The 15,019-nt window shown below is 38.2% G+C and overlaps 1 protein-coding gene across 4 annotated transcripts; it reads right to left on the bottom strand.

Moving 5' to 3' along the window:
- Nucleotides 1-219: 219 nt before the first annotated feature.
- Nucleotides 220-14,948, bottom strand: MIER3 (MIER family member 3). Of its 4 annotated transcripts, XM_026037253.1 has the most exons (13): nucleotides 13,998-14,095; nucleotides 13,831-13,876; nucleotides 12,890-13,035; nucleotides 11,142-11,276; nucleotides 9,542-9,662; nucleotides 7,253-7,338; nucleotides 6,980-7,052; nucleotides 5,683-5,834; nucleotides 5,179-5,260; nucleotides 3,012-3,106; nucleotides 1,324-1,451; nucleotides 1,008-1,153; nucleotides 220-915 (listed from the first exon to the last, which is right to left on the bottom strand). In XM_026037253.1, exons 3-13 carry the CDS (start codon nucleotides 12,986-12,988, stop codon nucleotides 458-460), a joined length of 1,575 nt encoding a protein of 524 aa, XP_025893038.1. In that variant the 5' UTR covers nucleotides 12,989-13,035; nucleotides 13,831-13,876; nucleotides 13,998-14,095; the 3' UTR covers nucleotides 220-457. The 4 variants fall into 4 exon arrangements, with proteins under 4 accessions (XP_025893038.1, XP_025893043.1, XP_025893051.1 ...); XM_026037258.1 differs by lacking the exons at nucleotides 13,831-13,876; nucleotides 13,998-14,095 and adding an exon at nucleotides 14,931-14,948; XM_026037266.1 differs by lacking the exons at nucleotides 12,890-13,035; nucleotides 13,831-13,876; nucleotides 13,998-14,095 and adding an exon at nucleotides 12,069-12,173.
- Nucleotides 14,949-15,019: the final 71 nt, after the last annotated feature.

The following is a 15,019-nucleotide window of genomic DNA, read 5'->3' as shown; positions in this document are numbered from 1 at the left end:
TTTAAATTAAGGAAACCCATCCCTGCCTTTATTTAAAAAAAATAAAATAAAAATGCTACATCGAGCAGGGATCAGCATCGGTACCTGTAAACATTGTTATTCCACTGCATCTGTTACGGCAAAAGTAACTGAGACTAAAAAGCCACTCCAATCAGTTCAGAACTTCTGTGCTGGTTTCGAAACGGTGGCCTCTGTCTACAGGCTTTAAAAAAAAAAAAAAAAAAAGAAAAGAAAACATAAGAATGAAGCAGAGCTTAAAGCTGCACCACAGAGTTCTCTTAGTCCAAACTCTGCCGACCATCATATGACATTTCCACATTTATGGACTGAAAAAAGAAATCACTCTTGATAAATCAAGATATAGTTCTATACATACAAAGACATCACTGATGTCATAAAGTTCAAACTTCCAGTGAAAGACTAGGCAAACTGGGCAGCTCTCCCGAGCGCCGCGCGGTCACTCCGAGTGCAGCGCGGCCGGCTGGTGCAGCGCGTGGCTGCCCATGAAGCCGTTGGCGTCGCTCGCCGCCAGGCTGCTGAAGTCGGCCACCGACACGGCCATTTTGGCACTGCTGATGTGGTGCGTGTGGCTCTCGAAGTCCACGCCGAGGTTGCTCACAGACACGTCGCTCATGAACGACTCCGGGACGGCCAGGCCCATTTTTAACCTCTTGGCGGGTCTCTCGGACTCCTCGCTGCACATGTTCATTGGGTTAAGCTCCGAATGATAAAAGCCAGTCTCAAATAAATTAAAACAATCACTTTCACCATTGCTGGGCAAGTTCAGCAACTCTTCCGTTCCGACAGGCACATGATTAACCGGTGCTCGGGGCAAGCTGTCCATGGCAGGAAAGGCATCGTCCAGGCAGTTCACATCGGAAGGGTGGCAGACGGTAGCTACACTGTTGGTCAGCGCTGCAGGGAAGACCAACACAAATGTAAATAAAAGCCACTTAGGTGGTTACAAGAAGATACTACTCAGCACTTAAGTCTTTTCCTCAATTTACCTGTCAGCTCATTGGCAGTGATAGAGTTGAGGATGCTCAGCTGCTGATCTGGGATGGCCTCTGCTCGGTTGCTGGACGTCAATGCTGAAGAGTGGACTGCTCCTCCAAGTGCTTCTGCTTCATCTACCAAACGATCCATGTAGTCCCTAGGAGGGCATGACATTTATAATGGCTGTTTGACAGGAAAACAAAGCCTAAGACAAAGATGGGTTTGAGCTGCTGCTGCCAATGCAGTTTTACACTGCTACATTCCAAAGTGATCATAGTCCTCTACAATTTACAACAGGAAACACACATTCCAGGAACTTCTACTTACGTAACTCCTGGATGATGGTTGTATCTCTTCTTCCCAAATCTCGTTTGCTGAGCAAAGTAATCGTAACGTTCTGACTTCTTCCACATGTAGTAGAACGCCACACACTCAGCAACTGTTCTGGTTCTTACCTAAAGGAGGACAACAAGGATTGACAAAATAAATGCAAAAATTATCTTTTGCCATCTTCCTATTCTCCATATTCCCAGAATACTGTTAGCTTTACTATTCTAGGAACTGTAATAACCCCATACAGTAACAAGATTTTTAGAGAGATCGACAGTTTCAGGTATTTATTGAGACAGTTCCATTGTACTAACTTAGGTCCATGTCAAAAGATAAAACATCCTATCTACATATGAAGCATAAAATTATGTAGGTTATGAACTGAGATACTACACAACAGACTTTAAGGAGAAAACTCAGCAAATCAACAAACTAAGCAAAATAAAGCAGGAAAGACCTCAAGCACTTTTCCTTTTGCTGAAGTTGGGAACTGGTGAAGCTTTGACAACAAACGTGCACACGAGTACAGGATCTAAACAACAAAATAAAACTGTAGTCTGGTGAGCAGCTGTAACTCAATCTCCATTAACCATTTGTTTCATTCCCCAAAATGAAGACTACTGTACAAAGCCAGATTCTGAGAGAACAAACTATTACTACATCCTTATGAAATAGGATCAATAGTCATCATTAGCTCCAGAATATTTCTGATTATCAACAGGCCATAGTTCTAGCATAAGTGTTAATGTAAGCTAGACTACGCAACCATATTCAGAGATAGTCTGGCAGGAAACTCTGTTTATGTTAAGAATTTCATCAAACTGGTAAAACCATCAGAGGCAAGGTCCAAATGCCCTGGATATAGTAAAGAATCTTAACATTAACTCATGAAAAAACAGCCAAGTCCTTTTTTGGCATCTCTGCTGAATTATTGTTTATTACTAAGTTTCATTTAAAATCAGAGTTACACAAACGTTCACCATAAGACAGGTTCAGACAGCAGAATTAGCTGACTTGTGCTCAACAGCAGCCACACTATTAAATATTACCTAAAACACAACAAACAGGCTGGTCTCCTAAAGATAAAACTCAAGAGGATATCAAAAGGTTTAGGCAACATAGAGAGAATTTGGAACCATCCATTGAAACAGGCCATCAGCTACACCAAGTGCTGCATATTTCTGATAAAGAACACAGTCCCTGGTGCTCAGGGGGAGCAGGCGCAATCAGAAGCAACCTCGATTGAGGGGAGGACTCCTTCCTCAGCGAGACATCGGAGTGCTGCTGACTACTGACCTTCCTATTCTGGCAAAACAGGCACAAGCCTCTCACTGCAGAACGACACCTCTCTGGTGACTAACCAAAAGCAGGTTACATAAAGATGCATTTTTCCCCTCCCACAGCCACTGTATGCAAATACTAATCTATATACTACTACTAGGAGAAGCAGGCTTGTAAACTGATTTAGAGTTCATAAACATGAATAGATTTCAGAGAAAATATTGACTCATCTTGCGATTCCCATCTTTTGCCATGACACACAAGGAAAAAAGAAAAAAAAAAGCACAGAAATGACAAGTTGGTTGTAATATGCTGGATCTCTTCTCACTCTTCAGCATGGCTTGTGACGTGTACTGCTTCAGCAGAGTTTAGGCATTGCATCCTCTCCCAACTTTTCCACTTACCTTGTTTTTCTGTATGAGATGAAAGTCCTTTCCATAAATCAGGAGTGCGTGCTCAAAGCTTCTGCATTCTTCTTCTGTCCATGCTGTCATCTCGTCTAGACAATTACAAAAATAATACAATAAGCTTACCCACACCAGCTCACCTTTTAGAGAAACAGAATAAATATTTGTGCTGCTAACGCACGAAAACCCAACTACACTGTAAAAAGAACAATAGCTCTGTTTGGAACCATGTTCTCTCCTCTACTGCACAGACACCCTACTTGAAATATTACATTCCTGTTTAGAAATCACAGTCTCTTACTGTCTTTGTCTTTGTAACACCTCTGATGGGCAAGTCCAAAGGGCATTTAGAAAAGTTCATTTCCTATTTCTTTTTAAATAAATTTGCCATTGAAAATCCAAGATTTGAGGAAAAAAATGGCATCAAAATAAAGCTTATTTTTCTGAAGTGTTTCTTCTTACAGAGGATCCAAAGAAAAACTGTCATTGAGAAGAAAAAAAAAAGGGTAAACCAATCTGTTTTAATTATAGTTTCTAAAACTGAATTTCAATTTTACAACTGAAAACACACAAAAGAGAGAAATCAACAAGGGACTGATTTATTTCATGGTCACAGCATTTCATAATGTGCTTTATGGCAAAATAGCTTAAATTACATGAAAAGGTCAATTTTGTCTCAACTCCTCTAGCTTTCCTACCTTGGTTATGGCTTTACGCATGGATATAACAAAGAAGGGATATTTCCGCCATCTTAAACTCATAGTGATGGTAAAAAAGTAAAAAAGAAAAAAGAAAAAGTTTCTGTTCAGCTGACATGTCAAGTCAATGGGGAAAAAAACCCTCATCATTTCTAAGCATTTCTGGAAGTGGATACTGGATACCTTTCTGCTGCCTTATGGAGATGATAATCACTAGGCTACAAAAACATCTTTTCTCACCCCATGGATTTTGCACTCTTTGTACTACAGAGTTCCCCAGCTCCAAGGAGAAGAGTGGATCCCCATGCAAGTTCTCCCAGTTAAGGGATTCTCTTCAATAATATGGATTTCATCTCTCAGTTTGACAACAGCACTGAACTTAAGTGGCTAGAGACAATCATAAAAGAAGGGTTATCCTGGAAGTAAGGCATTATCATCCACTACCCTTTTTAACAAAGAAATTTTAAGACCCATTTGACTGTTTGCTGAAGCGTGAGTACTAGTCCCCAGGACAGAATATGGGGCTCTGAACCACAAATGGATAGAGGGACTTTTTGGTCCCGAACCAGGACTCTGCATCTCAGAGAGGTCTGGGGTTTCGCAGAGATCCTTGTGACTGGTGTTTCTTTGTTGTTCAGCTCTACACAATCCCTTCCCACACACAAGCCTCCTCAACACTATCATCTGCCACATACTGTCCCCTTCAGCTGTACCACAGACACTCAGCTATCCCAACACTTCAATGGTAAGCACTCAAATCCCCTCTGCATCCAGTTCTATGGAGAATCAGCTACGCTGTTTCTACGAGGACTCACAGTTCACTTCAGTTTTACACAACACGTTTGTGTTGAACATCAGTCCAAACCCCATCTTTGATAAGTGGTAAACTCTATTCTTCATTTTAGGAAGTAATAAAGTTAGAGATAGGACAGAAGTTCATTTCCTACTGTAAATTCAAACCAAGACCTGCAGAACTATATGGGGGACCCAAATTAGGTTGGAGCAACTCAACGTACTAACAGCAGCCCACAGTACCTGCACAGCACAGAAGCAAACAGGACTTATTTACAAAGGCAGGCATGATTTCCTCATTGTGGTGCAACTATTGCTAGATCGCAATTGACCATGATCTCAAAAATACTGCAATATGGATAGCTGGTGTGAACAAAATCATGGCTCCCCTCTCTTGCCCCTCAGTCTGTGCCATCTATCCCAGCCCTCACAACAGCAGTGGAAGAAAGGCAGGGGTAAAAGGTCTAAAAGCTGATCCTGCACCCTTTATACAAGTTGCAAATTTCTCTAGCAGGAGTTTCCAGCTAACCATTAGTCAGAATATATTTAATGGTGCCAAAAGCATCATGCATATCATTCTAATTCTTACTCTTTTTTTTTTTTTTTTTTTTAAACATGCTTTTATCTATTTTTCAAACATACATTTCTGAAAAATCAGGTATTCTCTCTCTTACCCTGAGATGCCTTTCCATTTGAGCAGTATCTCTCAATTGCTTCTTTAACATTATGGCTACTTTTGAGAAGTTCATAGAGTGCCTACAAAATAGAAGAAAGTCTTTTTAGAGAGTCAAAGTTTGCAAATAACCAGTTTGAAATTCTGAAACTTGCTTTTCAGGCAGCATGCCTCAGGCCAAAATAGACAATTTATTATTATACATGATGAAAATTTTAAAAATAAGCAAAAAGAAAACCATCCAAAAGTTGAAACAAAGTAAAATATTATAGGCAATTATAAAAACGGTTTTGTTAAGGATGTGGCAAGAGTAAGAACGCAACTCCATGCTGCCAATGTTCAAATACTCATAAGCTTAAGCACGGGGTTAAAAATACGACTCCGACCTCATTAACATCTAATTAAAAAATTCAATATTGTACCCTTTACAATACAACCAAAGAGAAAGAACATGTGCTCATTACAAATCACTGTGGCACAAATGGAGCCAGAAGACAAAACATACTTGTTCATTGTCCCGTGTTTGTATTCCTTCAGGAATCCTGCCAATCATTTTCTCATTTCCTGTTCTTAAAGAAGCTTCAAAAAGGTACTCCTTAACTTTGCTTTCGGAGATCACATCAGGCTTCCAGAGTAAATGGTCTTCATTTTCATAGGCTGTTAAAAGAGAAATCTATTAACATCAGGTATCACCAGTCCCTCATGGAGTACAGAGGAGCTTTCACACAATCACCATCACCCAGAAGGGCAGATTTCTCTGCCAATGCCAAGCAGGTCTGAAATTCCCAAGGCTGCTTTTGCACAGATGCCCACTCTTCCAAACACCTCCACACACGGAGGGTGGCCCAACCTCTCTGACCACTCCTGAGGCTCAGCCTCAACCTCCCCCCCTATTGCAAGGATTATTGCTTGAAAAGCAGTGGAATTTGGTGAAAAGGCTTGGCATGTTTGATAATATTAATACCCTCATAAAATGTTACTGTTGGAAAACAGGCAATTTAGAGAATGTTGAAAACTGAACAGAAAAAAGAGAATACCCTTTGTTTATTAATGTCTCCAAAATTGTTTCTTCATTGCATGGCCGTTTCACCCAGAAGCAAATTGCTTTCAGGGTCTACTTTTTGAACTGCAATTGAGCTGTATGTGCTATGCTTTTCCTAACACTGAAGCTCTTATAAAAGAGGTAAAACTCTTATTAGAAGCTCTTTTTTTTTCCCTACCCTGACACAACTGCATTTGTAACCCAAATTTATATACAAATTGTATCATATTTATAACATTGTACTTTATAAAACCCAAAATATATTACAGGACTTGAACCTCCTGCCTGGACTATGGAATTTTATAGAAGTCTATTGCTTTTATGTTCTTCATAGTCATTCTGAAACCGATACAAGTGGTTCTGGCTTCTGCCCATACAAGGCAAACAGAGAATAATATGGTTTTGAAGATTTTTCAATGTACATCATGCCCTTAGCTGGGTTATAATATTCTGAGGAACATATTTCCTTCTGGTTGCCTCCTAAAAATTACTGGATACTTAAGACTTAACACTGCGTTCCTATCCACTCTCCAATACCTTCTTGAAATTGTCCTCTCCAAGTCTTGGAATAGTATTTCTGAGAAATAATTATGTGACTGTGTCTCTTCAGTTCTCTAACACTTCTTTAATGGTGCCTTTAATATACAGGGCTTTAATACGGCCAGTGACTTTCTACCTTATAACTTAAAAGACAAATATTTTCATCAAAGGTTGCGTATAAACATAAGATAAAAAAAAACTTTTATTTTTAAGAACTTACCCTTTTCAGCATCATTGTATCTGCCAAGGTAAGGAGGAATTTCAGCCTGATACTGTGAACCAACCATTATTTCCTGAAGATAAATGAAGATAAATTAAACAAAAATAAAGCTTAAGATTTAATGCACTGAAAAACTAAAAAAAAGCCATATAACTTGGCACTCATCATGAAATTCCAGAATTAGTATGTTCCGTATCATCCAGAACAATATCTACCAAGTATATATTTTTAATGATAAAGTATTTTGGGTTTTTTTGTAGAAACAGTTATTACCTTTCTCAAATCTTCAGATGAATTGCCATTGTCTGCCTCAACATCTTCACCATCTGATTCCTTATCCCCATCACACGTAGTGTTTGCTTCAGACATATAAAGAAGTGGGTATTTAGCTAGAAAGAATTTTTAAGCAATCACAGAACTACAAAATAATTTATAGGGTTTTGGGGGGTTATTTTTGTTTGTTTTGCTTTTGAAAGGGGCACCTGCTTTTATGCAAGGAAACCCTGATCCTGAACCTTCAAATTCTGTTCATCTACATTTTCAACAAACTACAGCAGTACTTTCTTATGTAATGCTATTTACATACTGCAAAACTGAAACATTCACCATCACTGCACCTGAGTCTAGCATATTCTAATAATCCAAAGGAAACATGACAACTCTTCCTCACCATTTTTTCCTCAATTATAGCTTACATCTTATAGCAAAGATGTAAAGGAACAAAACTGGAAGACCAGGGCTATGATTTTGCCCCAGTTAAATACAACGATATGTTGAAGACAAGTATCTATTGCTTAACAACAAAACCTCTAATTGGAGGCTTCAACAGATACTCAACATGAAGACACAGAATAGATATACAAAACACATCAAGCAAAGTACAGCTGCCTGCTTACTCTTCTTTACACTCTGTGTGTGTCTGTGTGTCTGTGTATCTGTGTGTGTGTGTGTGTGTGTGTGAAGAAAGACAACAGAACAATTTAAGTAACTTAAGGCAATACTTCACTGAGTAATTTGTATTTTAGTCTCTAGAATGCTGCAGTATCAGGTTTTGAAGTTACCATTTTTTACAGATTTATAATCCTTAATAAAATGAAATCTACTGTTCTGATAATATTAAAAACCTTCTGCATTCTCAAACCGCAGTAGTAAGATATGAATATGGCTGCAATTTTAACTTCTCCCTCAAGACTAACCAGAAGAGTCAATACCAGAAACAATATTCTAAACTGTGGGAACTGATGCTTTTTAGCTATAGTCATTCCTGCAATCACAGATCTACCTTTTTTTTAATGTTTCTTTTTTTCTTTCTTGTTAAAAGTATCATGCCAGAAATAATATGAACACATTATCCAGCAAAATGCCTGGATAGTCATATGCAACTATTTTTTCCAATTAATCCGAGTTTAATGAGATATCATAAATTAAATTATAGAAATGTTTATCTTGCAACTTAATAATATCTTAGTATCAGAGACACTAACAGGGTTAGAGAAAAAAACAGAAAATGCACAGAGAACTAATATTATCTCCCTGAAAAGGTGAATATTCGATCTAAAAATGTCCAGTCACGGATTCTAATAGAGTAACATCTTAATAGAAAACTATGATAGCAGGAAACAAACAAACAAACAAACAAAAAAATCGCCCTAATCCTTAGCAATAGGAGGGCCTAATCATTTTTTTCCATCAATCTGTCACTTTTTCAGTGCCATATTCATCAACAGTTCACAAGCAATACTTAAGTGACAGTAAATGTGGGGTTTGCTTAAGAAGGGCATTACCATTTTTAAGGGTTTTGCATCCCTCTATATATGAATGTTTTATATTACATAATCATCAGCATGGGAAGGACTGCAATTGGAGATGACTCAGGCAGCATGTCCCCTCTATCACCCCGCTTCTCTAGAATGATGAGGAGCTGACAGAAACGGCTCAAGATACTTTTCAAATTAAAACCATCAGGAAGTCCTGTGTATTGCTCTAATTCCAGGACACCACTGACTTATGCAACTGCAAGAGGCAACAAGGAATACCTGGCCCAAGCTGGATAACTGCACTCCTGGTTCTTAGATCTTGCCCATAATAGCTCCACGGGTGGTGAAACTTTGGTGGTCTTGGGTTCATGGGCCCAATCCCATAAAATACCACAATGAGGTCCAATGGAACGGTGTTGTATGTGTGAAGGGAAATAATACCACAGAGAAATCACAGCCCAATTCACATCCTCAGACTGAATGGAGGAACCACTGGCTTAAAAATAGCAGCAATAGTTTTAGTAGAGGAACACTAACTTAAAAGAATGGTTACATATTCATGTCATTCAGTAACATATCAAAAATCATGTAGTGTGTCCCTCAACACCACACTAAGTATTACTTATGGAAAGTTACTGTATTTGAGGAGATATTAATAACCACAGACAACATCCATGCAGAATATCATGCAAAGCACTCTTTCTAATCTCTCACCAAAGTCAACAGCATTCTGTTCTCTCTATATTTTCAGCTAACAATTTATATATGATTGTATTGAGTTCTATTATAACACTAGGTTTCCTACATCTTAATGGTCGAGGAAAGAAGTCGGTAGCCTCGTGTGACGTAACCGATGGCGTCAGGTCGTCAGCAGAAGATTGTGTTTCTTCATCATCACCCGACAAGAGGTCTTTGGCTATTTCCTCCTGTGTCATTAAAAACAAAACAAACACTCAGAATTGAATATTAGGCATGAAATAGTACATATGTCACAACTCAGCAGTACATAATTCAGCAAATTATAAGTCCCATTAAAATCGTTTTACCAAAACGAATTTTAGTCTGCACTCCCCGAATTAAAAAGCTAGTTTACTTCTCTTAAATCTGAGAACAAACATAGCCATTCATTTCAGAGCTGAACACAGGGGTTCTTCATTTTCTCCTCTCCTTTATTAAAATAAAACATACAAGAAGCAACCTCTATAATCACTAGTCTCAGAGGTTCCTCCAGTTGCCTCTAATGAAAAATGGAAATTGCTTCAATATGTAGACACCTGTCACATTTAGTGTCACAGATCCATTTTAACTGTAACCTGCTGATCATACCTCTAAACCCTGGAAAAAAAATAAACAGCTAAACAAACAGAACTGCCAACAGTAGCTGTAATTGTTGTCTATGCACATTTTGACAGGTAGCAGACAACCTGGTATCTTCCCAAAAACACACACACAAAAAAGAAGCTTCTGAAGATTTGAAATTACAACAAAAAAAGGAATATTTTTTGCACTAGCCCCCATGTTTGAATCCCTCTGTACAGAGGTTAGGGAGGGAAAGAACTGCATTAAACAACAAGCCGACTACATTTTTGTAGCCTCAACATAATCATGAATCTCAGTAAGAATCAGATGTGCAGAGCCATCATTATACTCTACTTCCGTGGCATTCACCATTACATCATGTTTACAGGAAGTAAAGATATGTTTAATACCTACATATTTTATAACCCAAACTACTAGCTGTGTATACTTATAGTCAAAAATCAGCTTAAGGTCTTAGAATTTAAAAACCAACCTGCAAATCCATCCCTCTACTAAAAAAATGGGAAGTTTCAGGTTTTTATATCAGCAATGCAACACACGCACTCATTGCAGATAAAATGATCTCTCCCTTGTTCCTCAGCTTTCCAAGCGATATGTATTTGAAAGGAACATTCCAAAGCATTCAAGAGTGTCTTTTCTAGTTATCTACCTACGCTCTCATGCATGAAATGCATATTGGAAGCCAGAACTATTATTATTTCTGAGGTCTGTATACATTGAATAAGACACAGAACTTATAAAGTAAAGTCACATTTCTGTTTTTTTTTTTAAAGAAATACATTAGCTATTATATCAGAAATGTAATAATTATATAATAGTTATTTAGATGCACTTTGAAAGATTGTAGTAATATAGTGCAAGTGCAGTTATGTACATGTAAGTATAATAAGTATATTTAGACTCAGATTGTCAATGTGCTAGAAGAAGAATCATTTAAGAAAACAGTAATACTCACCTGTAACTTAAAAGTGTCCAAGATATATGTATTTTGTAACATCAAGAGACTGTGAAACATAACCTGAGTGTGAAATATAACATGCTTCTGCTTTTCAAATGCAATAGAGAGGAAAATGCTTCAGACTTACTTTATCTAGAGTCATATCTGGAAGTTCGTCTGCCAGTTCGCTCGGAGAGCTATCCGCGCTGGAAGCTGCCATAACTGGAATCGTGGGTTCATAGCCATAGAATGCCAGTAAATCCTCCAGTGGCATGTTGCCTTCCTAACATGAGAGCATTTGCAAATGTTTCAACATTAAGCCAAATACTTATCAACTGTTGAGGCTTAAGAGAATGTGTGTTTTGAAATACCAAGTGAAAAAACAAAGGAAAACCTAACAAAGTAAAAACTTCATCACAGTTTTTAACTAATTTCAGGCACATGAACAAAAGCATGTATCATGATAGGCCTGCCAGGCTACTTAAGGAAACTCTTAACTGGATAAACAAATGAACAAGTCTTTTTCAAAGCTAATCAATTACAGTTTGATTGTTTTTTAATTTTAAAAATTAGCTCTTTATCTGATTCGTTTTCAGCGTGAATGTTTTACCCATGTTCCTTCAAGGCAAAAGACATGCAAACAGATAAATATCTTCAAGATGGAAAATACAGAAATATCACAACCCTTCCACTACCAAGAACTGCAGAAAACCTCGAACACTTTAGTCCTACATAGTAACAGCTGCAAGTGTGCATTCAAAAAACAAAGCAAACCATTATAGCAACTTTTTACTCTTCTTTTTCATCTCTTGTACAATACATTTATATTGACTGTTGGGAAGGTAACAGGAGAAAAATAGCTAATGATACAAAGGTAGAAAGGAAGGGAATTGCTTTGTTTATAATTGGCTTTTCCAACAGTTTTAGTCAACCCCTTTTATTAAAGGTCACCATACTATACCTCTCACCACACATTAATAAAACAGCAAACCCTGAAGATTTTTGATTTACCTGATCCAAGCCACAAAATAATTAGAAATATTTCCAATATTTATACCTTTAAAAGTTGTATTACCTTTAAAAATTTCTTGTTGAACTCATATACTGAATAAATTACTTGATTTCTTTAGTCAGCTAGGTCTTAGTCCTGCAAAGACTTTTCACAATGGGTAAACGTAAACTCATGTCCAAGTCTTTCCAGGATCGGGACCTAAAGTAATAAAGTGTTTAAGATGAGCGGCTCTCAGTTCTTTTTCCTTGTACTATTGAAGCAATAAGATCATTTTGTGGAGTAATAACTCCATTTTATTGTTAGAGCTGGTAACCTGCTTCACAATTATAACTGCAAACTCATACCAGCAAAAACGTAACTGCAAAGAGGAAGGTACCAGGTCAAAAATCTGCCAGTATAAGCACTGTCAATCCCACATTTAGAACATACATTTTTTACAATGAATACACAAACACAGTTTCAGATTTGATGCTAGAAATTACACCTCCCTGGAAGTTTTTTGACCAAAATCTGCAGTTATGCTGAGTGATGTAAGTGGGTCATGGAACAGTAATGTAAGTAGCATCAATTTGCAGGTGTTTAACATTCAATGGGTGTTTAAAAGGGGAGATGTACTGGCATGGACGAACAAGGGGTCTACCACGAAAAATAATTTAAAGAGTATAAAACAGAACAGGAGATGTCAAAGAATATGCTGGTCGTCTCCTATAGCCATCAAATGCCAAATTCATGAAACTGAGACTGAGAACCACCACTTATGTAAATGAAAGTTATCCAACATGCTTAAAACAGGATTGTTTGTTTCCAAATTGGAAAAACAGTTCAAAAGCAGTCTTTCATGTACAATGCATACAAACGTTTAGGAGACTGTAAATCACTCTTACCTTTTCTAAATCTTCAATTTCAGAGCTGAAATTTTTGCTTTCTTCCATCATTTCTTCTTCTTCAAGAGTTCGCTCATCATCATAATCATGTACCAGCATTTCAGCAGAAGGGTCAAAGTCATGATCCTCAGAGGATAACGAGCCAACTAGAAAAAAAGAAGAAAAAAAAACCAAGAATTTGAGTATTTTTTTTTTCTCTTAATCAATACATGAAACTGCATTGCTGTAAAAAACACGGTTACATGCATTCTTTTATATACAGGGCCAGGACTCTAAATAGAGTAATGGCAACAAAATTCTACTTCTATCTGCTTTTTTTAGGTGACCTTCCAATTTTGTATTTGCAAGTGGCAAACAGGTACAACTTCCTTTCCTGTGGTGTACAGTAATTTGAAGACATTACTATGGAAACAAAGTTTCAGAAAGTACCCCAAATCAAATTTTACTAAATATAGGGAGTGTCCAAATCCTCACTATGATGAAAAATATACACAAGATTTTAAATATCATGAGCATATTAAAAGCACCTTATAAATGTGAGACCATGATTTGTAGCCTTTGATGATATGATTTGAGGCTATGATAAGTAATATACTTTTCAACTGGTAAAGAGCTAATGGATTATGAATTAGCTTACTAATACCAACAAAATCATAGTGAGATTCACTGCAGATTAAGACATCTCATTTGTGAAGCTGAATTATTAAAACTAATCTAACTTGATGAAGAAGGGAAGGTTCTGCTACAAACACAGTAGAATCCCACATAAAGAAAATATAATAAAAATAACAAATCTCTGGTCATGGACCACAATAACTAACAAGCTGCTCTTATTTTAAAAGAATTTTATCACCTGTTGAGAAGATTATCATTACATTATACAACTTTTAAAGATGCAAATATTTTGCACTTCAAAGTCGATATTCTCAAGTGAAAATTACCGAAATAACAGTGTTGTTTTGGTCTTTCATGTTCACTTTCTTATGTCTTTCAGGATGGAGGGGGGGGGGGAAAAAAAAAAAAAAACAGATTAGGATAATTCACTTTCACTTCTGGTTTCCATTTCTAGTTCTTACATACTAGTGCTCTGTTACATAGTTTGGCTTACAAGCAGCAAAGAAAAGGATTATCAAGTATTATTTCCATACGAGATCATCTTCTGAGCATCAACGAAATATCTACCAATTTGCTTCTCCTAAAAAAGGAAAAAAAAAAAAAAAAGAAAAAAGCAGCATCCTTCTTCACCTACTTCTATATCTTGAAGAGACGCTTGCACACTTACATACACTAACACTTCAGAGTCTAAAAATGCATTTTTTAGGAATTATTCTAAGCGCATTCCTTACATGCAAGAAACGAAGGTAAACTTTGTCCATTTAGCTTGGTCAGAACAATACTGTGAAAGCTCACAGTACCACAGGAAAACATTCAGGGCAAAAGCACTTTCTATCCACATGCTATTCACATTATAGTCCCACCGAGCTCACTCTTAACGTAATTGATAACACCGCTGCAATTACAATCACATTCCCATGTTGAGTTTTCCTAGTGCTGCATATTACATCCTGATAGCGCTACAGCTTTTAAACAGCCATCAACTGTTTCAGAATAATCTTTTGCATTTGTGTACGTACACAGACATACCAATGGTTAAGATGACCACTAGACGCTGTGTCTAGTAGCCTGATTACTACTAGGCTGTGTGCACGCGTGTATATATAAATATATAATCCAGCATTATCAAGAAGTCAGGACTCTACGCGAGCCTCCGAGTTACGGGCGAGCAGCGGCCTCCCTCTCGGCGCCCTGCTCGCCTGCGCTCAGACGCCGACTCGGAGGCGCTGCACAAACTTTGCTGCGGCGCGCGCGGCTCCGAGCCGCCGGCGCGCAACTCCTCGCCGTGCAGCTCTCCCCTCCTACGGTCGCGGCCGGCCTGCCGTTATCTCCGTGAACACGAAGCGCACAGAAAGCTCCGAGGCGGGAGGGGAGAACTCTGCAAAGGAGCCATGGGTGTGCGGAGGCGCCGGCGGGAAGGACCAACCTGGGCTCGAGCTCCCGAAGGACGCCTGCAAGGGAGAGCACGGAGAGCGCCGTGAGGCACGGCGCCCGCGCCCCCCTCGCCCCGCGCCC

Source organism: Nothoprocta perdicaria, unplaced genomic scaffold, assembly GCF_003342845.1.
Source record: "Nothoprocta perdicaria isolate Ctin4 unplaced genomic scaffold, notPer1 scaffold_1, whole genome shotgun sequence".
Taxonomy (NCBI): Eukaryota; Metazoa; Chordata; class Aves; order Tinamiformes; family Tinamidae; genus Nothoprocta; species Nothoprocta perdicaria.
This window is presented reverse-complemented; position numbering and strand designations above follow the sequence as displayed.

Excerpts from the sequence above, each read along its gene's own strand:
- MIER3 (XM_026037258.1), bottom strand. The coding sequence starts at position 12,988 with ATGCTGGTACATGATTATGATGATGAGCGAACTCTTGAAGAAGAAGAA. Across the intron at positions 3,107-5,178 it reads AAATGGAAAGGCATCTCAGG|ACGAGATGACAGCATGGACA; the intron begins GTAAGAGAGAGA and ends GTAATTGTCTAG. Across the intron at positions 1,452-3,011 it reads ATCTCATACAGAAAAACAAG|GTAAGAACCAGAACAGTTGC; the intron begins GTAAGTGGAAAA and ends GTCCTCCTTTAG.